This window comes from Gallus gallus, chromosome 11, assembly GCF_016699485.2.
Source record: "Gallus gallus isolate bGalGal1 chromosome 11, bGalGal1.mat.broiler.GRCg7b, whole genome shotgun sequence".
Classification (NCBI taxonomy): Eukaryota; Metazoa; Chordata; class Aves; order Galliformes; family Phasianidae; genus Gallus; species Gallus gallus.
Genome location: NC_052542.1, coordinates 7199974 through 7226882, shown reverse-complemented (window position 1 = coordinate 7226882; position 26909 = coordinate 7199974). Strand labels below are relative to the sequence as shown.

Sequence of the window (26909 nt, the reverse complement as noted above, 5' to 3'; positions counted from 1 at the left end):
CTAGGTAAAAAAAGGAAGGATAGCTGCCATAAATGTGTTCGCAAAGGAGAAGATGCCAACAAATGAGTAAATGAAAACAAACCCTTTCCAAACAGATAGAAGCAACCAGTGCAGCCCCATCTGGCAAGCTAACACAGCCAAGGTTGCACTGTATGGTCACAGATGAATGAGGCTGGCACATGAGAGGAAGAAGCTTGTTGACTGGTTGAGCTTCTGATAATAAAGATGTAGGTCAACTGCTGAAACTTCTAATATTGATTTCACGCTGTAAGAATAGGCAATAGCACATATAGCTGCTTCAAACCAGTCTTGGATCACCCAAAGAAAAGCAGAGATCACAATCAAATAATAAAGGAAGAATCTCTGACACCTTTCCAAGGATCAGGACCCACTGTATGCTCCAAAGGAGATAAACTTCAAGTAGGAATGCTTCCCTTATGACTGCCAGCTCTTAAATGAGGTTAGGGAAGGGTGGAGCCAAATTCCACCCCTTCTAGTTACACAGGTGAATTGCTTCCACCTGTGCTCCCAGGGCTGACTACACCCCTTTGCCAGGTGCTCAATCCCTGGTTCAGGCTGTGACTTAACAGTTCCCATACACACACCATAGACTTTTATCATCTAGGTGGTAAAAGTGCTGAAGCAGATGCATCTTTACACACACTGGGTTCCAAGTTAATCACGCTTCGTTAAATGAGATTTTACAGCCACTAAGAACAGATTTATGTCAAGTTTGGCTCCCACAGACTACTGGGAATTATCAGAGGAGCAGACAACTATAATCATGATACCTCTACATCAACCTGTGGCACACACATCCTTGGTGTTGACTGCAGTTCTTGTCCTCAAAGGATACAGAAGAAAGGGGAAAGAGTGTGCAGGAGGGTGAAGAAAAGGAAAAAGCAACAATTAAGTGGCTCTAAAATCCACTATATGAAAATCTGAGTGAGGATACCAGTGAAGTTTCCAAAACTCTCCACTGAAATGCACCAGGAGAACAACTCTACATTGTCCCGCATTAGAAGAGGCATCAAACGTAAGTGGAAGGTGGCTGGTTAAACAAATAACAGGTGTGGGCTTCCCCACCTGCCACAGTGTTTCCAGGTAACACAGCCGCAGTCCGGCACCCCCAGGCAGCGCTGACCACAGGTGTGCTGCGATTTGGGCCCTCCCCTCAGCTGAGCATGGAGCTGATGGCCTTCTTTCTAGGTAGGTCTTCACCTGATCTGGCACCTGAAGCAGCCTAACGTGTAACTGTGCTATACACAAGAGTGAAGCATTCTGCACCTCAGCATCCCCGAATACCGTGAAAGCACGAGAAAACAGCCTGTAGGAGCAAATCTCACATCGTAGCCGTCCCCTCCGTAGGACAAGTGCTCCATCTCACTTTTAAGGCCGACTTCTAACCGCAGCCATGCCATACTGCAAATACCATTTTCCACAGAGGAAGCGCCTCGGAAGTAACACAACCGCCGTCGTTACCCTGGAGAAGCATTCCCTACTCGCCGCTCTCCCTCCAGCACGGCCCCGGTGACAACGCGGGCACAGACAGCAGCTGTCAGGCGCAGCCCCGCACCCGGCGCTCGCGCGGCCCGACCCGCAGTGGGAGCGCAGAGCCCCTCACCGGGCACAGCACCTCTCCAGCCCGCGCCCGGCCCCGCCCCGCGCTTACCACCGCGCAGCACGAACAGGTCCGTCTGCTTGTCCGAGTTGAAGTCTCCGAAGGCCGCCGGCGTGCCGTAGGCCTCGGCGCCGAACAGCTGCGCCGTGACGTTCTGTAGCGCGGCGCCGTGCCCCGCCAGGGCGAGCAGTAGCGCGAGCAGCGCCAGCCCCGGCGCGAGGCGGTATCCCGCCATGGTGCGCCGCTCCGGCCCCGGCTCCCGCCGCCCCGCCCGCCACACTTACGGCAGCGCGGGGCGTGCCCGGCGCCGCTGACCCGGCGGCTTTGCGACAGCGACGTGACGGCCCGCGCGGGGGCTTACGGCCGGCGGTGGTAACCGGGCGGAGATCGCCGCCGCGGCGCTGAGGGGACGGCAGCGTCCCGGTGCGAGCGGAGCGGCGGGAGCGGAGGCAGCTCGTCGGGATGGCGGCGGTGGCCGCGGCGGCGGCGGCCCATATGGCCGACGTCAGCTGGAAGATGCTGGAGTTGCGGGCTCGCACCAAACGTTCAGGTCTGACCGCTCGGCTTTGTCCCAGGAGGGCTCCGCGCCCCCTCCTCGCCGGCTCCTCTCCCCCGCACTAACTGCCCCCTCTCCGCTCTCTCCTTCCCCTCGCGGTCTCCGCTCTCCTTCGCTTCGCGGCCGGGTCCTTCCCTCGGCCGTTCCTCTCCCACAGCTTCGCGTGTCACTCAGCGCGGGCCCGGCCGCCCCGAGCTGCTCCCTCCCGCCGCGCACCTGTTGCCGGCGCGTGCACGGCGGCCCCGCGCCTCAGAAGCCCCGCGCGGCCGGGCCCGCGCTGTCCCGCTGTGCAGCAGCCCCTCCGCGGGCACGGCGCCGCTTCCATCCTCACACAGGGGCGCGAGCCTCGGGCTTCGGCCGCCTGAGCGTGCGTGCCCTCGGAGGGGCGGAGGGTCCGGCGGGTGTAGGGGGGGTGCTGGACAGCACCGCGTTGTGGGTTTCTACTTCTGAGGGTAGGGCTGTGGTGCTGCTCGGCGGTCGAGAAGATGAAGACAAAAAATCAAGTCCTAGTTTTTGCCCCGTGTCCCTAGGGCGAGGCTTCGTCTATTGATTTTAACGTGGGAATTTCTTGTGCAGAACTTGGAGTGCAGGCAGCTGGGTTCTGCCTCTTCCCAGGGGTTGGAAGGATGAAGCGTACCGTGGGGCCCTGGGCTTCCAAACCTCTCCTTTTTGGTTTAGTTTCTGTTTCTAAAGTAACAAGACTAGCAGGGCCTCACCTGGTAATGCTGAAGTGGAAACAGCTTCTCAAAGGGTCTCTGGTCCTTCTGTGTTTGTTATGCACTCTTGCAGAGCTCAGACCTTATTTTTGTGTTAGTGTTGCTGTGGTAATGAGGGTCAGACAGTGGGGGAGGAAGGTGGGCCTTCAGGAGAGCTCACAGCAAAGGGATTGATTTTGGAATGCTGGCATTGGTGGGACTTGAGAAATTCTACTTAAGCATAGTGCTAACCTTCAAGCTACCGTTATTAAAGGATGCCCACGGGATGAATTGTTCCTTGATAGCCAATACAGATTACACAGTGCTGCTGTCTGCAAACTGATTTGTGAGCATAGCCATAGAGCACAAGATAAAGCCTGGGTCCCGTGTGCTTGAGTTTGTGAGCCCTGAGTCCCAGGGCTGTGTGCTGGCTGAGAGGTTCCCGTGCACGATGGGCTCTGCAGCTGTAGGCATTTGGCTGATTTTAAATGCTTGACTTTTTCTTTGCTGCTGCCTTGTAATTTTTTATTAAATGCGTATGAAAGTCTTTTCTGTGATAGTGATAGGCTGTTGTTGGAGTTCAGTTGCTTCTTTTCCTGTTCAGAGGTTTTGTCACTTAAAATCAGAATAAATTTATTTACTGAAGAAATAAACCCGATTTTAGTTGAAATGTCCTTCTGATAAATGAGTTGGTTCTGAAATTAAGTTTTATATAAGCTACTTCAGGTAACTTTCTAACCTAAAAATGAAAGTCCCATTCTTGTTCCTCAAAATTTACTCCTATATTTTTTATAGCTATTTAGAAAGGTATGTAATTTAAAAGATCTCACACTTAATTTCTGGCAGTCAGAAGGACTGTGGCTGTTATTGTCATGGGAAGCGGCTGCAGTGCCCCCAGCCTGCTCTGAGTTGAGTGAAATCTATGCTGAGTCCCAGTTTATAGACAGCACTGCTTCTATTTTTAATGTAGTGCTTGGAGTAAGATAAATAAGTGTGGAACCTATCTATCTGTGTAGGCTCGTGTGTTAAATGCATGAGTGCTTCACTATTCACAGCTGGGAGTAAGGTATCAATTAAGACTCAGTCCTGTAGGAGATAGTGCTTATGTATGTTAGAACCTGAATTATGTTTTGGCCAGTAAAAACAAGTTTTACTGAGATTTTTTTCTTCCCTATGTAATAAAGTGCTGTTTCATTTGTTGCTACTGATAATTATCAGGGGCAGATCATAACGATGTTCAGCAAGCTGTCCAGCCTGCAACCTCTGAAATTTTAGCTCCTTTAGGGAGCATAAGCTGCTTTAAAGATTGGGAACAACTTGTCATCTTGGCTACAAGTGGTATTTTCTTATGGCACCTTCCAACTGGCAGTTCTACTTCAGGTTGCAGACATTCAGTACCATAAGCAATTTATGACTGAAAGGAGCATCCCGATGTAAACTCTGTATCACATAAAGGCAGCACTATGCATAAGCAGAATTCTAGCTCTGCACTTACTTTTGCTTTACACTTTTATACGTATTAATTAAATATTTTTATACAATCCTGAGGTATTTAAAACAGATCTTACTCAGCATCTACAGATTTCAGTAGCAGTTTTTCTATCAAATAAAAAACCTTCTGTGGAATGTCCAAAAGATGGAGTTTGCGTAGCCTGTGCTGTTCTACCTAGTCAACTTTTATTGAACGAAAAATAAAACTGATTTGTACAGTGGAAGAGGGAAAACATAAAGTGTAACAAAATGGTACTACCCTTTGTGCTCTGCACAGTCTGTCAATCTAATAACTCCACTAACATTGCTTTCACTTAATTTAATGCTGGTTGCCTTTAACATTTACTAAACAGTTTTGAAAATTGCTGTAGCTTAGCCTGAGACGTTTGTGATTAGCTGCACCAATTTGAAATGGCCAGTTTGGATGATGACAGAACCTCATCTGCGCATGCTTTTTTAAGATGTGGTAAGTGTGCAGTTCCATGTTTTTGTTTGTGGCTGTTGAACCCAACAAAAAATAATCACTTTGTGTTTCATGCTATGTTTTGTGTTTGCAGCTTTTTTGAACTGTGTAACTTAAAAACTCTGGGAATTGAAATCTACTGTTCAGCTCTTCCTCCTTGGGTTTGGTTTTGTTTTGTGTGTGTGTTCTTGTAAGGGTGACAGTCTCTGAACTGAACTTTTAAGATGGTATTATGTGAAAAGTGTGCTAAAAATGGTGTTAAGGTTTAATTTCTTACAAGAAAAGCAACAGGACTTGTTTAGAGGAAAGGAGTACAATTTCCTGTAAGTCAGTCCTGGTTCCAAAGATTGACTTCTGGGAGTTAAGTGGTAGCAAAATAAAGCCCCATGTTTCTCTTTAGGCACAAGCTCATGTACGTGAAATTGCTGAGACTATTACATTTTTTATCTTAATATATTTTGAAAAGCATTTGACAGGAACTAATGTGTCACTGTATGTGAAGTAGCCAATCTGGGAAAACGCTCTGGAAGACTCTTGTTTAGTCTGTGCTGAGACACGTTAGCAGTACAAGTATAAGTGAGAGTTATCAGATAAGAGGATTTCAGCTGTCCTTTGCCACTTGAACTGCCCTGCCCTGCCTATGGCATTTCCCCTTTCAACACCAAGACACGTGGAGTTTTAATATTTTAATTAAAAAAAAAAAAAAAGCTTTTTGCTAATTATATTGCTGTTCTTTCCTATTTCCATTGCTTGTTAAGATACAAAATAAATGATTTCAGTAGTTCTAGGAGGTAATGCTTTGAGTTCTCAGGCTGAGAAATGGTGATTGCCCTGAATATCCAGAATGCCTTCTCACATTGCCTGTAGCATTTACAAGGTTTGTGTGGCAGATGGTGGCATTTTGGTGTATTTTGGTAATGTGAAGCTCCTATGGGCTGTTGTGTCAGGCAGTGTTTTATTTGTGGTCTTCAGTAGCTTTTTTGTGTTTAAAATTCTGAAATAAGTGTTTTCCATTAATTACAATTAATTTAATTTAATCTCTGAACTGTATGAGTACCAGCACTACAGTAGCTACGTGTTAAGTTTGTGGAATCATTCATTTCAGATATGTAAATAAGAGAAACGAATTTTCCTTCTAGTGGAAGATAAACTAATTTCTTGCATCTGAAAATTATTTTCCCATCTTGCCTTGCTCAACTCCATGAATTGGAGCTTTAAAGCAGGTATACTTCCTGGCAGATAACTATTAGAGTACTATTTCTAGTGTTTCTCTTCAGTACCCCCAGCTCAGCAGAGAGAACAGGAGTCTTGGGGATGAAAAGAACATTGCAGGATATGATTTGTTGATAATACAGAATTATTCTTAAGCTTTGCTACGTGAAGAAATAAAATCCTCTTTGGTCGCAGTTACCATAATGTGAAGATGTTATCGCCCATACTAACACCAGGCAGTGATATTGCTGTGATCTGAGATCCAGAAGTTGCTCACATCTCAAGTGTTGCATTACAGCCAGAACTAGTGTTGCGTTAAAGGACTGCAGTCACTTTTGATTCTTATGCCATACATCCCACCCTTTTTTCTTTGTTGTGTTCTGATACTTGTTATGCAAGTGTACATTTGCTTGTGTTTTTCTGGCTGATGAAATGTTAAAAGTAAAATTCTTGTCGCGTTGCTTCCGTTCACTTGTGATTAAACTTCAGGGTGTTTATTGCTTGTTGAGTTTAATGATCTATGTTGTAAATTTTGAATAATCAATCCCTCTTAAAGTAGGCAGATTTTTAACCACAGACCAGGTCCAGAGGTGTGTGGGTGTTTGAAACTTCCCGAAATAACAATTTGGGAAGAGGATTTTGGAATGTTATGTATATCTTTTCAATCTAAATATATAGGCAGTTCACAAGACTTCCTTGAAGAGCAATTAATGCTAATCTTGTATATAACTAGAGCAAAACCAAAGCAGGAGAGATGAATAAATTACTGATTTTTCCTGAAATTGTTGTACATTTGAGTTTCATGTATTAATGTTTTTGTATAGTTCCCATGTCTTGTAGAAATATTACCGTGGTTCTACATTAGTAACTGACGTCTCTATCATCAGTTACTGTGCTGTTTCATATCTCTTCCTGTTTTCTAATACTTTGGAAGGAAATAACTCCTTTTTAGTAATTCTTCAGCTTGAAGAATGATGAAACCATATTACTTTGGGACCTGCAAGTGGTAGGAACTACTACTGAAATAAAGGAGGATTTGCTTTCCCGTTTCCCATCAAACAATGGATGTAGTGTATTTAGTTGGTGCACTCTCTGAAGAAGAATAGGAACTTGGAGTTGTGCTAAGAATTTTGAGTGTTCTCTTGACAGCCATTAAATATCTTTATGCAGGAAGCAGCACTAGTTTCCTGTGTGTTAAGTTTCTATGTCATTTTAAAGCAGTTATTGATCTGCAGCAATGAGCTTCTGATTTAGGGAAACAGTAGGCATACTTCAGTTCTATGGTTCTTGTGGGAAGAAAATCCCATCTGCCGTATACTCTATTCAAATTTTGTATATAGTTGTTGTTGTGTTAAATCAACAAAATACTTTTTATATTCCTTCGTACCACTTATTTACCTCAAATGAAACTTGCAGTGTATCATTACAATGAGATATTTATGAAAAATAATCGTTGAAATTTATGTCCTTGTTTTGTTCGTTCTGAATACTGACATGCAAGCTGAAAACTCAATTGAATGTGTCATTCCTTCAGTCTCAGTGCTGAGAACTGTATTGCACGTGTCATTCAGTTTCAGTGCTATAGAGTCTTCAAGTCTTGCTGTCATGTCTTCTTCCACTTTTAAAGCCTATATTAAATATGTAATTGAAAATAGCTTTATGTAGTACGTTCATGTCTTGCTGAAATAAACTGTCAAATAGATTCTGGAGAAGAGTAAGACATAGTTCTTTTTTAAACTGTCCTAAGAATGCTTCCTAATAGCTTCCCATGGGTGCTGGTCTCAGTCTAAAACCACCCAGGGCACCTAACTTCTTGTTGGTTCTGCCCGTTTGTTGCTTTTGATTTGATTGTAGTACTAATGAGACATAATTTACCACAATGCTCTGGACGTGCAAACAGAACATGGTCTGTGTTTCTCTGGAGGTTTTCAAGAAAAGAGGAGAGGTAGCACTGAGGGACGTGGCTAGTAGACATGGTGGTGATGGGTCAATGGTTGGACTACATGATCTTAGTGGTCTTTTCCAACCTTAATGATTCTATATTTCTATGGTAGGCATTTAAGAAGAGTGAATAGAAGAACTCAGTTTTGAGTGTTCCTTTAAACAATTATGTGTACAAATATGTGTACTTTTTCAGTAATAACCACTTTGGCCTATTTTCTTGATCTTCGATCCACTTATCTCTTACCTTTTTGTGTCATCAACAGTCAATTCTGACTGTTTCGTTTATTTCTTCTGGTAAAGTTTGAAATGTGTGAAAGAATATAGTTTGTGGGTGCTGATGCTTTAACATCTGCATGCATTTTGTTGTGTTCAGTCTTTCTGCCCAAAGTTGAAGTCTTCATTCTATGAAATAGAAGCAAAGCATGTGCTTTTTGTTCATGGTAACTTTTTGTTTTTCTGTTGGCCACAGATGGTCACAGGTTGTCTGGTAAGTATGTACATTAGAGCAGTGTTTTTCAACCTTGTGTGTTTGTGTGTGTGTGCCTGTGAATACTCGCATAGTGCAGCACTGGGCTTAGTGATCTGCAGGAAACAGGCATTCTGAACCTGCTTCATGCATAGAGTGCAGTGCTATAGGTGTGCGTTGCAGAGTTAACAAGCATAAGAGTAAGAACCTTTTTTTGCCTTTGAAAATCTAGTAAGTAAATATTGCTCAAATTGGCTATTTTATATGCAAAGAAGTGGCTGACTTAAGATTTTTCCCATGCAGATTCTGTCCTACTTTGACTGTGTCACCTAGTAAAGTTACTGTTACTGCAGGTTAACATAGCGTGCTTTTGCTCGACAGCTGAATTAGAATAGCAGTATCGGTCATGAATCTTCTGAAGCACAGCAATTTCTAGGCAAAAATGAAGTAGAAGAGATTAATATTGCTTTGAAAAAAAAATGGAAAAAAATGTTGATTTTTAAACAGAAGATACAAGAACTCTGGTGTAAGTTGTTTGTGTTTTGTTTTTCCTAATACAGAGCAACTTCATGTATTTTAACTTATTTTAGGCAACTAAACAAGTGAGTCTTATGTGCTTTCCCCTCAGGCCCTTTCCCATCTGCACATGTTCCTAGCAACTTACCTCTCCCAATGACAAAAGGCAGTGTGGCAGGGGAAGCTCCACTGTGTGGTTAGACATTACCAGAGAACGCAGTGCAATAGACACGCACCTTCAAGTTGAGGTGGTGTTTTTTGGTGGGAGAGAAGGAATTTTTTTTTAACTGCTGCTATTGCAAAGCACAAATGATTACTAATGCGCACCATGGAAACAAGAAACATTCCCCAGTCTCCTCACCACAGGATTTAATTAATAAAGCCTCTGTCACCACTCCACACATTTATTTGGTTTGGTTGAGAGTCCTGTATTTGGACATTCTCTTTGTCTAACACTTAGATATGTGCTGGGAGTGCAAAAGAAGCAGTGTGAGTAGGAGTACTCTACTGCATCCTGCCAGGGCTGCTTGGCTGCCCTGGGCTTCCTAGGCAGTTCCTTTCTTTGAGCTTTTCAGAAAGGCAGCATACAGTCCGGAAAGGGAAAATTGTCATTCTTCCTATTACAAGTGACTCTGTGGGAGTTCTTGCCATCTAGAACACAGAATAAAGCCACAGTGAATTATGGAAGAATATGTCACTCTTAATTTTAGAAACTGGAAATGATTTACCTCCGTGATTTTTAAGAAATTTATCCTTCTACTAAGTTTTCAGGTGCAAATAGGGATAGTCAATGTATGAGACACTGCAAAAGAGAGATCTAAGAAATTAAGATTCTTCAGAAACTCTTGACATTTAATATGCTGTCTCTGACAATTAAACTATATGTTTATGTAGCATTTGCTCCAGTTAAATATGTAAGAGGCATTGGAGATCCACTTGGAGACAGTGTTTGTGTGGACAGGTACTGAACTAAAAATGTAGATAGAAATCTTAGGTTCTCTGAAATTATAGAAATGATTTATTTTATGTTTGAGTTGAAATCAGATTAATTGTGCCTTTGCGTAATTAACATGAAAAATCATACTGCAGTTTAGTAATAGTAGAAATTATGTAACTAATTTTTATCTAATTTTTTTTCTTTTCTTTTTTTTTTAGGTTCAATTTATGAGCCACTTAAAAGTATTAACCTTCCTAAACCCGAGGGGGAAAGTTTGTGGGATAAATTAGACCATTACTACAGAATTGGTAAGTAAAAAATTGATTAAGAATCGTTCCTACCATGGCAAATTTTCACTGCAACTTGTGGAAGTATTCATAGTTAAGATTATAACAGTTAGTAGCTTTATATTTAAGTAGTATATTTAAGTAATATCTGCGGTTTCTAATAAGGATTTCTATTTTCTGAAAAGCAAAGGGTTCTGTCATTACACTTTCTCATAAGTTTCCCGTTATAGTCCAATGCACATATTTCATGCATTACTTGATAAACCATGACCTATAAATAGTGTTCAAAGTTATCATCTGCATTTGCCAAACAGTAAAATAAATTCTGAGTAGCACCTGATAGTCTGAGATGAGGATGGGATAAAGGTAATCTGCTTATATTTTTAAGTGCTTCAGCTAACCCCAGGTATGAATTGGAATTGATGTTTACATGCTAATTATCACTGCTACTTTATTCCTGCTGGGGATAGTTTCCCAAATTTTTTCTTGGAGTTAGAAAGGAGCAAAACTGGTAGGACAGAATTATACTTTTTGTTGAAAACAAACAATTCATATTGGAAATCCAGTCCCAGTTGTAAGACTCTATTTAGGTTTCTTTTGGATGTAACAGTGATAAAATGGTGGCTTATTATTGTGCTAGTCAGAGAGTGAATTGTGTTGGAGAGATTCTGTACAGAGTGTGTTCTGCTATAGAAATAGGCATAGACCATTAGATTACTATTTTTTATTTTCCTCTGTAAAAAGTTATAATCTGACTGTCCAACCAGCATAAAAAAGGTTTTCGTGTATGTCTCTCCTGAACTTTTTATATTGTGCTTGCTGTAACTTACCACGTCTTGATTTATTCATATGCAGAAACTGGAAGAAACGTTCACTGTTAACACTATTATTTCTTTTTCCTTTTTCCCAGTGAAGTCTACACTGCTGCTTCATCAAAGCCCAACCACAGGTCTGTTTCCTACAAAGACACATGGAGACAACCAAAAGGCAAAAGTACATGACAATCTTTACTGTGCTGCGTGCTCCTGGGCATTAGCCCTTGCTTACAGGTGAATAACTTCTAAGTTAACATCTCTGCCGTATTACTTTTGGTTGTGCAGTGCACTGGGAATGTTTTAAAAGATCATCATAGAATGGCTTGGGTTGGAAGGCACCTTTAAAGCCCATCCAGTTCCAACTCCCCTGCCATGGATAGTTTTCCACCTGTTAGATCAGGCTGCTCAGGGCCCCATCCAAACTGGTCTTGAGCACCTCCAGGGTTGGGGACTATCAAATTTGAAACCACAACTGGAATCTTATGGAGTCATCAAAGCAAGTGAACATCAATTATGCTAGCATTGCTTTCCAGTTTGTATAATTAAAACTGCACTTGAGTCTTTTCTTTGTTCTCCCTAGAAAAAAAAGCTGTTAGAAAGCTGTTGTTCTCCCTAGAATAGTAATACTGTAACAAAAGTGAGAATGTGATGTACCTTCATTATATTGCAGTTCTGGTGAACAGTTCGTACTTACCTCAGTAGTAACTCTACAGTAAATGTTTTTCTAATTAATTGTTGGAGGGTTATGTGCTTTCTGTGTAATGGCTGTTAATGTCATTAAAGTATATACATTTTAGAATAAGCAAAAATAATGTTTTTTCTGTGGATCTTAATTTCTGAGAGTCCAGTTTAAATATTTTCAATCATATACATCAAATATTAGTTGCTATCCAGATGTGTAAAGATAATTCTGTTTCTAAAAAATATGTTTTTTTCCCTTAATTCTCATCAAGGCTTCATTTCAACAGTTTCACCTTCATCCTCTGAATAAAGATACCTTCTTGCCTTCATCCTTTCTTACATACTCACTTAAACCATCAAGAGATACTTATTTGGTTTTACTTGCAGTAATATTTTACAGTAATTATTGTAATTACCATTCTAGGTTCATTTTTTAATTTTTTCAGGTTAACTTAGTGTATGAATTCTTGTACGTTGTGATTAGTGTGTGATAGCATTTTTTTTCCTATGATTATGTTTACAGTCGTCAGTAATTTGGCTCTGAAGAAACTGATGAGCTGAAGCAGTTGATACTGAGATGGGTCACTAATTCTAAGTATTACGAAGGTTTTACTTCAGACTGGGTTTATTCTAGCTTCATAGACCAAACATCTTCCCCCACACCATATAATTCAAATCCATACGAAAGACTAATTATGAATTTGGACACCGTGTTAGAAGGCTGCAGGAATTAGAGGTATTAGAGTATAATTTTTCTTTGGGTTTTCTCTTAGAGAAATCTGTGTACCGAGGCTGCTTTATAAATCAAACTAGTGGGTGATAAGTGAGGATTCCATGCCAAGACTGAATGCTAGTCTAGACTAAAATACTCTTATTATGCAGCCTTTGTTCTGACTTGAGTATTATCTGTGCTCCGTCAGTGCCTATCGTTTTTCTTTACAGATCTTTGTTCTCTATCCACTAATATTAGAGATTTGGCATTCCCAGTTTAGATCATTACTGTTTTGAGTGGTAGATTTGTTACTTAAGTGAAAGCCATTTATTTTTGCTTTTGGCAAAAGATTGCAACAAGTCATAGCAATTCGAAACTTTCCTTAGAGTACAGGAGTTCTCCATCCTCAGGTGGAGGAAGTCAGGAAAGGAAGGCAGGACACCAGTGTGACTGAACCAGGACCTGCTGGTCGAAATGGAGAAGAAGAAAATGCACAGGCAGTGCAGGGACAGGTGCCCTGGAAGGAGTATAGGGTTGCTGCTAGACGGTGTAGGGGTAAGGTCAGAGAGGCCAATGCCCAACTGCAACTGGATTTGGCAAGGGGTACAAAGAAGGATAAGAAAGGCTTTTATTGATGTGTCAGCTGAAAAAGGGAAGTCCAGGAGTGGTATCTTCCTTAGTGAGCAAGACAGGCAAGCTAGTACCTATAGACAAGGAGAAGGTTGACGTATTCAGCAACTTTTTTTCCCTCGGTCTTCACTAGCAACTGCTCTATACACTCAGGTTCCCAGAGATGTCATGGATGCCCCATCCTTGGAGACACCCTAAGTCAGGCTGGATGGGGCTCTGAGCAGCTGATGGAGCTGTTCCGTGGTGTCCCTGTTCAGCGCAGGGGGGTTTTGTTAGATGGCCTTTACAAGTCCTTTCCAGCTCAAATAATTCTTGATAAAATGTTACAAAACAATATGTAGATCGTAAGAATAACTTGTTACATTTGTTGAGGAAGTGGAGGATATGGGGGAATGAAGGCACTGTAAAATACAAGGGGCTTCAAAACTAACATTGCAGTTACTTACTAAAAGGTTCTGGAAATGAATAGCATGATTGTCTTAATGGAAGAAGTACATCACCAGTTCTACCTGAACATTAAGGAAGCATTCATCATCTCTAAGCTTGCTTCCTCAGCCACTCAAGCATAAAAAGGCAGTGATGATGGATAGCTCAAATGTAATGTTTTTAACAAAGATGATGGTGTGCAAATATTGAAACATTTCCTTTTTTTTCTTTTAGTTACTATCTGATGGTGAGGTAGTAGGCATGTTCTTTGACTAAATTCTGGTATATTTTTACTGAAGTAGTGCCAGAAATAGTATGAGCAGCTACTGTTGTAGTAAACCTCAACTAAGCAGAAAAAAATGTTTTGAGTTTCTTTTTTGTCTCCATTTATTACTTGAGATTCCATACCTGAGACATTAATGTGAAAAAAACATTAAAAATTGTTTTCTAGGAAATGCTGTTTCAGAATAAAGCTTTTTGAAAGAGAAGACATAGATGTTTGTAAGTTCTAGTCTGTGTTTACTTCTGAAAAGGCCAAGAATGAGGCAATTAATATTGCGAATGCATAAATGTTATTCATTTCTATTATATTGAAATCTTTGCATCTTTCTTTTAACTGCTCTTTCTTTGGATGAAATAAAAGCATTTGTAAATGAAAAAAAAAAACAGGAAAATTTGAGAAGGAAGAATAAAAAGGGCAGAGGTGGTGGTTCTGAATTTTAAGCAGCTGAAAAGGCTTTATGGGAAAAAACATGGCATAGCAGTGCTTGAGTTACTTGGGCTTTAATTCCCGATTTGTAGACTCAGAGAATAAAATAAATAAAATATGTTGCAGTTTGAAAGAAGGGAAAAGTGGCAGGACAAGTCATTTATTTTCCTTCCACTTATGCTTGGAACAAGGCCCTGAACTTCACTGCTGCACAGTGAATTTCCTTTGATGGGCAAAAGCTGATGACAGAAATTGAGTGTATGGCTAAAATCCAAAATGGGCCAAGATACAAGGCTTACATGGTATTCTGCATGAAGTACCAGATCAAAATCTCTGTGCTTGACTCATGCTACTGGTAGTGTTCAATGAAAGCTAAATTCCTAAGAACCTGTTAAGAAAACAAATGCTGCTGTTGTGAATAAAAGTGGGAAAAATGTAAGTTGTTACACGAAGACTTTAGAGCCTTTTGTGCTTTTTTTCTGCTCTACGAATTTATAGTAATATAGAGAATAAATCCTACTGCTGAAAATAAAAGTTGCCCTGTTTGTTTTGTGTTACGTTTTTATTTGTTGTTTCCCCTATACCCTCTGATGCGAACTTTGTAATTGAAAGGAAGTACATTTTTTATATCTGGGATTATCATTTAAGTAGCATGTTGGATATGCATGATTTCGGAAGTTACCACTAACTGTGTTACCACTACTGTTGTGTTGTGAAAGGATATGCTTCCTATGCATAAAATGGGCTGAGAAATATCAGTATGTGAATTATGGTACTTCACATATTTGCATCAGAGAAGTGCTTTCTTAAGTATAAGTGTGTGAGAAAACCTAATTTTCATCCTAAAAAAACTCAGAAATCAAGAATGGTGGAAGACTGACCAGTGAATGCAATCATCAGGCTTGTTGACCCACAGTACGTTTCTTGTTAAAATAATTTGAGATTTGGTGTTGTTTTCAGTGTGTCTTCAGTAATGTAACAATTGTGAGTATTGTTTTATTTCATGGTATCAAATAACTAAGGTGTTTTGACACATTTCTGGACATTGTGTAGTTAACTCTCATAACTTGCATGCATTATTTTAGTTTAGTATGATGAGTGCTTAGTTATGAATGGCAGATGTGTTGCAGAATTGAAAGTGCCTTCATGTTTTGGATTTCTCAAAGAGCACAATACACTGCCTTGAAATGTTACAATAGCTTCAAGGATTTTTTATTTTCCTATGTGCCTTTTGAAATAGGAATGTTTGTGTAAGTTGCAACATAACCTAAAAATACAGATTTTGATTTTTCTTTATTGACAAAAGGATGGGTAGGGCTATAAGTATGTTGATATGGGTGTAGGCGCTATACAGTGCTAATTAAGTACTTAATATTCCGAAGTGCCAATGTGTCTTTTATTTTCTTAATGCATTTCCAATTTGTTTTATGAGTTATCTCTCTTAACCAGGCGTATTGATGATGACAAGGGAAGAACTCATGAACTCGAGCATTCTGCTATAAAGTGTATGAGAGGAATTCTCTACTGCTACATGCGTCAGGCCGATAAGGTAAAATACTGTTGTGTGGACAGAAGCACTCACTTAATTCTAGGGGATTAATTAAGCTGTAAATGCTAACTCCTAAATATAGATAAAATTCAAAAGGTAAATGTAATATTACTGTGTGGTCCGGTAAAGAACAGCTGCTTCATTTTTGCCAGGTTTGCATTGTTCTAAGATACAAAAGAAACAAGAATTTTGCAAAGGGACCAAACAGCAAGGCATATTTGAAACTTCTTGGGGCTCATTTTGTAGTTATTTACCCCATTTAAACATTAGGTTGTTTGTATTGTGGGATTTTTTTTTTAATGTCTTTTGATTGCTTGAGTGGAAATATACATAATTTCATTTAGCTAAGGTTAGAGAGTTTCTTTGGACTGTTAAGGTTGTTATTGCAATTTTTTCATTACGTACATGATTATTAGGATTATTTGGGCTGCTTTCTTCAGCAGTTTTATTTGATGTAATGCTGTAAATTCAGAAGGGCAGTAATCCAAAGTGAGTGAGGAAATAGTAATTTATTTATGCTATAAGGCAGTTACACTTTATGTATGTATATATTCAGCCTGTAATCCTCTTGTCAGCATACAAGGCTTCTCCTTGTCAAAATTTAGACGTAGTGGATTTGTTTAGCATGGTGGTTAGCACTAATGCTACAGATAGTTAAATATGTGTATTCTGTGTGATTATTTTAAGTTTCGTGTCACTGACTTTAAGCCATTATTAAAAATCATTTTCATGTTACCGTGAAGTTCACATTGCTTACAAGTACACAAACTGAAATGTAAAATCTGTACACGTGTCAGGAGTAATAATAATAGTAAGAAATCAGCCATATTACCAGTGGTATTTATGCTGACATATTTTTTCCATTTTCCTTGTAGTCTCAGATCGTTAAGTAATCTTGACCTAAATTGATCGTGTTACACTCAAGCTGTTACTTTTCTCTTTTACATGGAGTAGTTTGTTTTGAGGATGATAAGTGCATTTATGATTAATAAGTATTAAATTAACACAGTTGTCAAACTGTTGATGTACTGTTTGTCATTTTTCACTTTACTATAAAAGGTTCCCTTTTCCTGCTGTGTAGTAATAAGCTGTCTCAGTTACCTGACAGACATAATTCCAATTTGATTTTATCTGAGGGGCTTTATATGTGCTGACCTCATGCAAAGGAATGCTAGTTTTTAGTATTATGAACTATATATACCCAAATGGTGAGTTGTGACTAGACCGTATAGGTTATGCTACTTGTAACAGAAATTGCAGTTGTGTTTTATTGCTAATGAATGTGAGTTATAAGCTAAAATGTGTTGAATATGTTCACTGACTAGACATGATAACTCCATACAATATCACTTATTCTCTTTCTACTGGGCCCTACTCTATATGCTTTGTATTTTTTTTTTTCTGGTGGAAAGGTATATTCCATAAAGGTCAGGTCAGTGTGGAAAATGTCATGAAACAGGATCTAGCTACTGTCAATGCTGGTTAGAGTAATTAAAAAAAATCTGCTGCATAGCATGCCTTGAGGAAGTACAGAGAAGGATCTTCTTTCATTACCTTTGTTCTCTGGGAAGATTTCTTTTCTCTGCCTTTCTCATCTTACTCTCTGACATTCCAGATTGGAAGCAAAACTACTTTAAGACCATTGTAGTTCTTATTTCGCTCCTTTATTGTTAATGTCTTGTATTAGAAAAGGAATGAAATAGATAAATTACTATCTTAGTGGCTAATTTGGAGGTCCAATGACAGTGCCCGTGAGAAAAAGGTTGTTATGATCTGGGGTACTATTTTTCCTCTCCGTGAGCTTTGTCGTCTTTTTAAACTATCAGCAGTGCTTTTCAGATGCTCTCTAAGCATCTCACCATACATACACCAAATAAACTTATTTATACATTATTTTTAGTTTAAAATGCTTGATCTCATAAAATGATTCAACAAGGATTATTCAATTGTATGGATTATGATTCATAAAAATGATAATTGTTATTCCCAGCGTAAGTTTTGGACTGTTGACCTCCAGTAAGAAGAGCTTTATACCAAAGTGATAAGGGAGACAGAAAGTTCTTCACAATCAAGTGAGGAAGTGGTCAGTGATGATAGGCAGGCAAAGGGCCCAGAGTGCTGTAAACGGAAGGCGTGTAGCAATCAGCTCAAGTGGAATTGCTTCAAGTGTATGTATGTGAATAAGGAGCTACCTATGAGACAGCATTATGGAGGAGAAAGCTCTCATGCCCTTAATGGGAAATAAGCGTGCTTGGGTGTCTCTCCGAAGTGCCCATTCACTGCACTGTGGGGAAGAAACAGGAAGAGTGAGAAGAGCGTGCAGCTCTTGGGCTGTGATCTCAGTGGAATCACAGTAGCATGGTGGGATAGCTTATGTAACTGGAGTGCTGTGATGGATGGATACAGGCATTTTAGGAAAGGCATGTGAGGAAGAGGTGTTGCCCCACATATGAGAGAGCATGGAATGCATGGTACATTGCCTAAGGAGAGCTGATGAATCACCTGGAAGCTTATGAGACGGTATCCTCTAAACACATTTCAGTTCTCTGACATCAAAGTAGACACGATATACTTCAGCATGTTTTCTTCTGAAGTTTCAGCTCCATTACAGTGAGGTGTTTCACCAGAAGGTGAAGATGGATAAGCATCTGTAGCTTCCTATAAGATATTTTTTCTATGAAAACAAATTAAATTAGAAAAACGGATTGAATATTTTTTGTTGCTCCACTTTTTGTCCACTGTATATTTAATGTAGGTTCTGATAAATGTTGGGATCGTAGTTTCTAAGTTTCACATAGCTTGATGCACACATAGGGAAATTTTGAAACACCTGAGTGATATATAGTGAATTTGCAGTTGTCAAACAGACAGAAATCTTTGACTTTGTTTTTATGTTTATGGTCTTAATTGACTTTTAGGTTCAGCAGTTTAAGCAAGATCCCAAACCCTCTGGATGTCTTCATTCTGTTTTCAATGCGCATACTGGAGATGAGGTCTTCTCCCATACTGAATATGGTCATCTTCAGGTAAAGTGTGTGTGTGCATGTGTGTGAATGAAAGTCTGGATGACTTTTAATGATGTTATTCTCAATTCTTTCATGATGGAGCATCTCAGAATTTGTTCAGACTTGAGTGAGATGTGTTAACCATTGTAACATTGAATTTCTTTCTGCATTTTTTCATGAAAAGAACAGACTGTTTTCAAATACAGTTCAGTGGTATATTTTGGTCAGAATGTAGCGAAATACCTCTGGGAGTTTTAGAGGTGAATGGTTGTTTCCTTTTAGTGATGCTGCTGATAAATAATCCTGGTATTAAAATATTTGTAAGAGTGAGTAAAATGAAAAATGTAGTGCAATTTTGCACTGGATTCTTAATTTTTTAATTAACATTCCCAGCTTAATTTTCCATAAGTCTGAGCAATTTTTGTTCGTAGCAAAGATTTAATGGACACTGTCAACTGCTTTGTCTAGTTACAGATTTGTTGCTTATTATTTTGTACAGTGGTTTCCACTCAGATTCATGATATAACTGCATTGTTCATTGTGCAGTTGTCTTTCATTTTCTAAAACGTTATTTTACTTTTTTTTTCTTACCTGTAGACCCCTTTTTGCATTCTTGACTGTGTCCTTTTGTGTTCCCATAACTCCATCTACTCTTAAGTCTGAAATCACTACTGAAATTATTCTCAAGTGACAGTAGGTTAATAACTATTTTATTTCATGGTGCCAACATCACCAGAATATTTGTACAGTAAAGTTATTGGGTTCAGAAAACATAATTTCTGAGAAGAATGAATTTGGGAGTTATCCTAAGTTGGCATTTTGACATATCTGGCGTTTATTTATTTATTTTGTCTATAGAAGGAAACAACAATTTTGGGACCTAGAAGGATTGTATAAGAGTTCTAAGTCTCAGTTTTTCTTGACAAATCATCACTTTTTGTAAATATTAGTGCACATTTCCTTCTATCATCAGCAAATCTGTAGCAGTCAGAGGGTAACTGTGGGAAGGAAAGGAGTATGCTAAGTAGCCGTCCAGACAATTTTGCTGTAACAATCTTCTCAGATTGTACTAAGAAATTGAAGTTTGTGGTCTTTAAATCTTTTGGAGTTTATAGAGCCTGAATGTTATTCTTAATCTGATTTATGATGAGAATCCAATTTAGGTTCTAGATAGTTTCTCAAAATTTCATATACTGAAGTTGTTTTTATATTTCATTGAAGTAAGGTACTGTGATAAGCTTGCTTTCTCTATTGAAGTTTTACAAATTCTCAATTTTGCTGCAATTCTGTGTAATAAAAGCAACCTTACTTTGACTAATTGATAGACTCTTACTTTGATTCATGGTAAACAAGCATTATAATGCTCGTCCAATACTGCTACTGAAAGTTAAAGGTAACTGTCACGTATTGAAACAAAATAAAAGTCTTTCATAAAGGTAGTCATAGTGTGAATGTTACCATTATACTTCTGTCAGGTGATAATGCTTAATTATGAATAAAGTGATCTGCTTTTTCGATATGCTGTGTGTACTATTTGATATGTTATTTGCTTTTTGGTGAATTGCCACATGTGTAAACTTGTGCAGCTTATGACTGACATGACTTCCTATCAGTCAAAGCAGTATTCCACAGCAAAAAATATTTTATTTTTACAATATAAAATAAATAAATTAAGAGGACTGTTCAGTTGTTGCCCTTTTCTGTTATTGTTACCACATCAATTTATGTAAGATAATTGATATATTAGGATAATATTTTTGAAGAACCAAAACTAATCCTGTGTTGTACCAGTACCATCTTTATTAGTAATTTCACATTTAGCTTGTTTGTTTATTTGACTCCACTAAATGTAATTATTGTTTCCGTTCTGTCTTTAATTACTTCAGATAAATGCTGTGTCATTATTTCTCCTCTACTTGGTTGAGATGATCTCTTCGGGGCTGCAGATTATCTACAACACAGATGAGGTACAAAATGATTTCTGATGTGATAGCATGCTTTAACTTGTCATTGCCAACTCTGAAGTAGTTGTTCTGGAAATATACTGTAGATATTTTCCATTTTTATTGGTCCTCATTAAAGATAGATGGAATGGATAGGTAGCGAAATAAATAAATAGTTAGCAAAGAGATGGATAGACGATGAGTTAATGTAGCATGACACTGAAAACTTTTATAGTTCCCTGATATTTCTGAAAGGTTCATGGTTGACGCTGAAAAGGTCTGCTATGACAGTAAGTTTCTTGTTATAACGAACTTTTGCTTTAATGGACAATTCTATATTATGGTTTAAAAAAAAAAAATCATGTTTTTAGGTTTAACTATTCTGAAAATAAGATAATAATAGTCAAGATGGCGTTGTTGAAGATAAGGCATATCTTGACAATGTGATGTCCTGCTCCAAAATGAGGCTTGGTGTTGAGACAGGAATGGAAACTATGGATTTTTTTTATTTTATTTTATTTTTCTTAATCAAGATATGTTTCAACTTTCTCGAGACTGCTGAACAGTTGCTAATGTTTTGCCTTAAAAACATTAAATGTAGTAACATTTAAAAGAAGAAAGGCTTATCCAGTAGTAGCATATTTGCTTTATATTTCTATAACATAAATGTTCATAAATGACTTTTCTTTAGATAATGAAAAGCTAAGATATGCAACTTAACCTCCTTTCTCTTAGTTAGATCACACGATAGCTTTGTATTATTTTTTCTCAATTGCTTTTATGTCTTTGAGGAAGCAGATGTATATGATTACACATTTACTTAGCTTGACATATAAATTATATTATCTTTCAGACATTTTCATTAAATTACAAAATCTTCAGATAAGTGCATTGTCTACTGTCTCCTTTTAGTGGATATTCTTCACTTTAATGTCAGAATGTCTGTGTTTCGTTGGAATACTACTCTAGTAATCTGTGTACAATGAAGATGTATTAAAGGAAGCCCAGAAGAAGAAAATCCATGATTTTTATTTCATGAATGCATAGAACTATGGCTGTCAAAGTCATCAGAATGCACTGCTTCCAGCATTAAAAAAAAAAAACATCTCTCTTTTATGATGTTATCTGTAGAAGTTACAGTTGTGATATAGTATCAGTTCAGCCTTAGGCTACCTGACTGAATAGTTCTTAGATATATATTTTTTTAACGTTTGAAAAGGAAATATCTTCCTTTTATGCTTCTTTTTCCAAAATTGAAATAAGTTTTTACCCATATTGCAGCTACCTTCACTTTACAATATAAAAAAAAAAAAAATCACTTAAACTGCAAGTTTTGTCCCTTTTGGCTTGTTTTTTTTTTCTTTTCCCCAAAGAAATCCAAAAACATAAAAACAAATTAATGGGAAAAAACCCTGTTACGTCTTCTTGGGCACTGGTAATGAATAAGAAAGGAAATTATGTTTATTGCCACTCACGAATAATTTTACATGTCTTCAGCATGCCTGTCTCTTTGAAAGTCAGAGTTACATGGTAAATTGGAAGACTCAGCTTTATGAAAGTAAGATAAGATTGCTGAGTAACTTTGAAGCAATTGTGAAATTTGCATGGAAGAGCTTTGGGCAGTTTTTGATCATTAATCTTCTTGTAAACATTCTGTCCTATGTGCTCTTTCAGAGAACGTGTGGCTCCAACAATGTGTAAGTCCAACAAGGACTAACAGCTAGAAAAGCAAATACACAAGTAAGGTATTTTTCATAGAATCATAGAATGGCTTGGGCTGGGAAGGACCTTAATTGAGTTCCAATGCAGTACTGTGGGCAGGGTTGCCACTCACCAGATCAGGCTGCCCAAGGCCTTGTTAAATCTCACTTTGAATGCCTCCAGGGATGAGGCACCCACAGCTGTTCTGGGCAGTCTGTGCCAGTGCCTCATCACCCTCTGAGTTTAGAAAATAAAAAAATAATAATAAAAAAATCCACGTAATATCTAATCTAAATCTCCCTTCTTTTAGCTTAAAACCATTTACTCTTGTCCTATCACTATCTGAAAATGGAAAAAGTTGATCTCCCTCTTGTTTCTAAGTTTGCTTCAAGTACTGGCAGTCTTCTATGCGATCTCCCTGGAGCCTTCTCTTCTCCAGACTGAACAAGCCCAACTACCACAGATTTTCTTCACAGGAGAGGTGCTGCAGCCCTCTGAAATGTTTGATATACTTCATTGGAAAAGTGATGCTGTCTTTGAAAGGTTGGACTCACAGGATCTCACGTTCCACCATTTGAGCTCTTTGAAAATAATTAACCTGGAATAGGAAGTTCACTGTCAGTTCTACTGCATGTGTATCTTTCTGTGGATAAAACTTATAAATTATGTTTTAGATTTTCAAGTTCTTTATTGAACACAAAAAACACCTTTTTTTTTCCATATTTTTCTGAATGAATACTATTTTGCTGCTGCACTGTATGAATTTAATCAATGACTTCCCACTTGTCAGTGAAATAGCAGCCTTATGTAAATAGTGCATCACTGTTTTCATAAAATACGTGCATAAACAGGTGTTGACAGAGTAGTAGGCAGTGATCAGGATAATGATGGACAACAGTTAGTGACTACTGAAAATACTAGAAATGAAGGAAAGGTTTGTATAGTTGAAATAACCAAATGCTACCAAACAAGAGTTGAAAATCTAAAAACCTTGATCATGAAGAAACTGTTATGCTGCATATGATTCCTCACATTTAGAGAATTTGGACTCTCCAGTAGATGGGACAAGATCAAAATTTTTTTGTTGCTCGAGTTAAGTGGTAGTGGCTTTTAGATCTACTTGGTGCTGACCAGGAGAATGAAAGATGTCGCCTGTCACTCAGATGTAATGGTCCAGTAGAGTAAGAGCTATCTCCACCTTTCAGCTCAAATTACACTGGACACATCATAATTTTTAACGGTTCTAGAGCTTACTGCTGTTTGCCAACATTATTAATAGAAGTCTTCAGAACTGTTTAAAGAAGAAATGGAATCACAGATTCATAAGGGTTGGAAGGGACCTCTGGAGGTTATCTCATCCAACCCCCTGATAAAGTAGGTTCCCTACAGTAGGTTGAGCAAGAAAGTGTCCAGGTGGGTTTTAAATATCTCCGGAGAAGGAGACTCCACAACCTTTCTTTGCAGCCTGTTCTAGTGCTCTGTCACTCTCAAAGTAAAGAAATTCATTATCATATTTGTATGGAACTTCCATTGTTCCAATCCAGAATATATCTCTGGGCACAACCAAAAATAACCTGGCCCTATTGTCTTGACACTCACCGATTAGATATTTATAAGCATTAATGAGATCCTCCCTCAGTCTTCACTTTTCCAGGCTGAACAGTCCCTCAGCCTTTCCTCATAAGGGAGATGCTCCAGGCCCCAGTCATCTTTGTATACCTCCACTGGACGCTCTCCAGAAGCTTCTGTTCTTTCTTGATCTAAGGAGCCAAGAGCTGGGCGCAGTACTCCAGATGTGGCCTCATCAGGGCAGAGTAGAGAAGGAGGATCACCTCCCTTGATCTACTGCCACACTCTTTTTAATGCACCCCAGGATACCATTGGCCTTCTTGGCCGCAAGGGTACACTGCTGGCTTGTGGTCACCCTATTATACACCAGGACACCCAGACCCTTCTCCACAGAGCTCCTTTCCAGCAGGTCAGCCCCTAACCTGTACTGATGCATGTGGTTATTCCTCCCAAGGTGCAGGACTCTGAACTTGCCCTTGTTGAACCTCATCAGATTCCTCTATGCCTGAAGTTGTTATTTCTGAGGTTGTTTTCTAGGAATTAGTATCTATGTTTTTGCCTACTTGGTTTATGCTGTTTTTCAACAGAATATTTAAAGTAGGTCCTGAGGATGCACCAGGATAGAACTGACCAAGCCTTAGAGCACTCTGCTGTTTTCTTAATTGCTTAATCCTATTATTTTCAAGAATGATGAAGAGAGCAGCAACAGAATGGAAGACTATCGCAGTGGGCATTGTACATACTTGTCAATTGTTCCTAAACAGTAATTTCAAGTGTGTGTGCTCCTGCTATGAATTGCAGGATGTATTTAGTCTCTTTCTTTTCCTAGAGTGGGTTTTGAGCCAGTGCTAGCATGGTGGAAGGTACTGACAGATGGTGGATGTTTGTCAGGCTGTCTGCATGGATATGTTTGTACACAGAACTCTTGGGTTATGAGGAAATCATTGCGTACTAGACTGCTTGTTGTCAGGCACTGCAACTATCAATGAGTTATCCTCTAGTTGCATCTGTTTGTAGTTGAAAAATTAATTTAATCTCATCTTTGCATCCATAGCAAAGAGAGCAGCATATGATTGTGCAAGTGAGTGAACTTGATTGAAACACCTATGTATAAAAAAGAATAAGTGTTTGCATTCTTCAATGCTTCATTAATATTCTTTATTACACCTTGCTCTTCACATGCTTGACTTATGGATAAATAAGCTTAATATGCAATCCATAATTTCTGTGTTTTAGCACTGACTTGGTTATAATATTTACATATCTATGATAAGAATAATTGTTCTGTGAAGGTTTCATTTGGAAACATTTTTTCCCCTTTAGTTACCTGCTGCTTCCTTTTCCATAAGTCTGGTATTTGGAAACTCCTAGTTAGTCTCATAAAATATCTGTAACTGACCATTTTTTTCTCTGAAGTTCTGAGCAGTATCACTGGTAGAAAGTCATCAGCAAGGTTTTATAGTGATGCTTAATGACACTAATAGGAGAAGCCCCACACTGAATCACTGGGCATTCTAGCTCAATTCAAACAAAGGTCGTTTTAATACAACCAAATGCTAAGTTATAGGAAAGAATAGTACTGGACATATATTAAGACTCAGATAGTCTCTTTGCTTGAAAGTAGTAGTAGGAAAAGACTTGTGTATAGATAACTGCATATGAGCATCCCATTGTGAAATTTTAGCAGTGACATGATACATACAGGCAAGGAAGTATAGAGTGTTATGTATCACTGGGGGATTGGTGTTAGCATGAAGAGTGTATATGAAGTAGTAATGTTTTAAGATTTAAAGAAAATTGTAGAGAAAAAGACAGCAGATATGCAGGTTACTTAAAACTGGGAGCCAGTGCCTTTCAACATTTCAGTGTTTCTACAACTCAAATGTCTGTCTCTTTTAATAGCATAAATGAGGAAGAAGTGTCTACTTAAATGAGTCCCCAGCTATAGTTGCGTAACCTGAATATTCAGTTGAAACATGTTGATCCAAGAAGGGATTTTAATTAGAATAAATTGGTTCCGGTTTTATTTTTGTTATTAAAGGAGTGAGTTTGAATTTGCATAAATATATATTATTATCTACAGCTAATTTAGTAGAACTTTTGGCATATCATATGAATTAAGGAGCAGCATCAAGATTTCTATGCCCTCATTTTGTAGGATTTAATTTGTCTTGCTCTCTGAAGTTATTTTTAGGATAAATCTGATTTAGAAGATCAAAATGCCACCTTTTTAGAGCTTTTCAAATATGTGTCTTGAATATGAAATCATTTTTGTCCCTGGCTCCACAGGGACTTCCACGTAAATCATATTGCCATCAGATCGGGGACAGATTTTAATATTTAGTGACTGAAAACTATTTTTACAGAGAATATCTGAACTTGGGAACATCAAACTTTGAAAAGATTTTTCAATAGAAGCAAATCTGTCTTTTTGAGAAAATGAACAACAGAAAATATGTTTGAATTTTCCTTGAGTCCTTTTTTTTTTTTTCTTTTAGGTTTCTTTCATTCAAAATCTTGTGTTCTGTGTGGAAAGAGCCTATCGTGTGCCCGACTTTGGTGTATGGGAAAGAGGAAGCAAATACAACAATGGCTGCCCGGAGCTACATTCGAGGTAAATGAGAAGATGTAGTGCTTTCAGAGGAAAGAAGTAAATGTGCTGTGAATAAAAAGAATTGATGTAGTGAGTTAAAAAATAATAATAATAAAAATAATAATAATAATTTAAAAAAAAAACACCTAACAACACAAAGCAACTATTGGCACCTTTTCAGAAAATGTATATGATGTGAAGGTAAAGGCTCATGGAAAGTGACTAAATTAATGTTCTCTGAAGACCAAGATGTATTTTGGAAAAATGTGAAGTATAATTTCATCATCATATGCATACTGAAGTAATCACATAGATACTTAGCTGTTTGAGTATTCAAATTACAATAATTATGTGCAGCTGCATGTGTATCATTCTGAAAATTATGTAC

At 38.5% G+C, this 26909-nt stretch overlaps 2 protein-coding genes across 15 annotated transcripts in view; one reads left to right on the top strand and one right to left on the bottom strand.

The window, feature by feature from the left end:
- The window catches only part of ITFG1 (integrin alpha FG-GAP repeat containing 1), a 73018-nt gene extending 71136 nt beyond the window's left edge, over window positions 1–1882 (bottom strand). For 4 of the 7 annotated variants that reach the window (XM_040707061.2, XM_046899445.1, XM_040707062.2 and 1 more), the window contains exon 1: window positions 1673–1882. Coding sequence is in view for 1 of the 7 variants with exons in the window: in NM_001005840.2 (NP_001005840.2) it covers window positions 1673–1856 (184 nt within the window). In the remaining 6 variants the exon portion in view is untranslated. The other 3 variants (NM_001005840.2, XM_046899443.1, XM_046899446.1) reach the window with 3 other exon arrangements.
- A 124-nt stretch (window positions 1883–2006) lies between these two features.
- PHKB (phosphorylase kinase regulatory subunit beta) overlaps window positions 2007–26909 on the top strand; it is a 71145-nt gene continuing 46242 nt past the window's right edge. For 2 of the 8 annotated variants that reach the window (XM_015292391.4, XM_015292390.4), the window contains exons 1-7: window positions 2007–2171; window positions 10120–10209; window positions 11099–11237; window positions 15611–15710; window positions 18629–18736; window positions 20602–20682; window positions 26427–26542. In XM_015292391.4, coding sequence (XP_015147877.1) covers window positions 2084–2171; window positions 10120–10209; window positions 11099–11237; window positions 15611–15710; window positions 18629–18736; window positions 20602–20682; window positions 26427–26542 — 722 coding nt within the window. In that variant the 5' untranslated portion in view covers window positions 2007–2083. Of the gene's footprint in view, window positions 2172–4716; window positions 4830–8451; window positions 8470–10119; window positions 10210–11098; window positions 11238–15610; window positions 15711–18628; window positions 18737–20601; window positions 20683–26426; window positions 26543–26909 lie in introns of all 8 variants that reach the window. The other 6 variants (XM_046899440.1, XM_040707059.2, XM_040707058.2 and 3 more) reach the window with 6 other exon arrangements.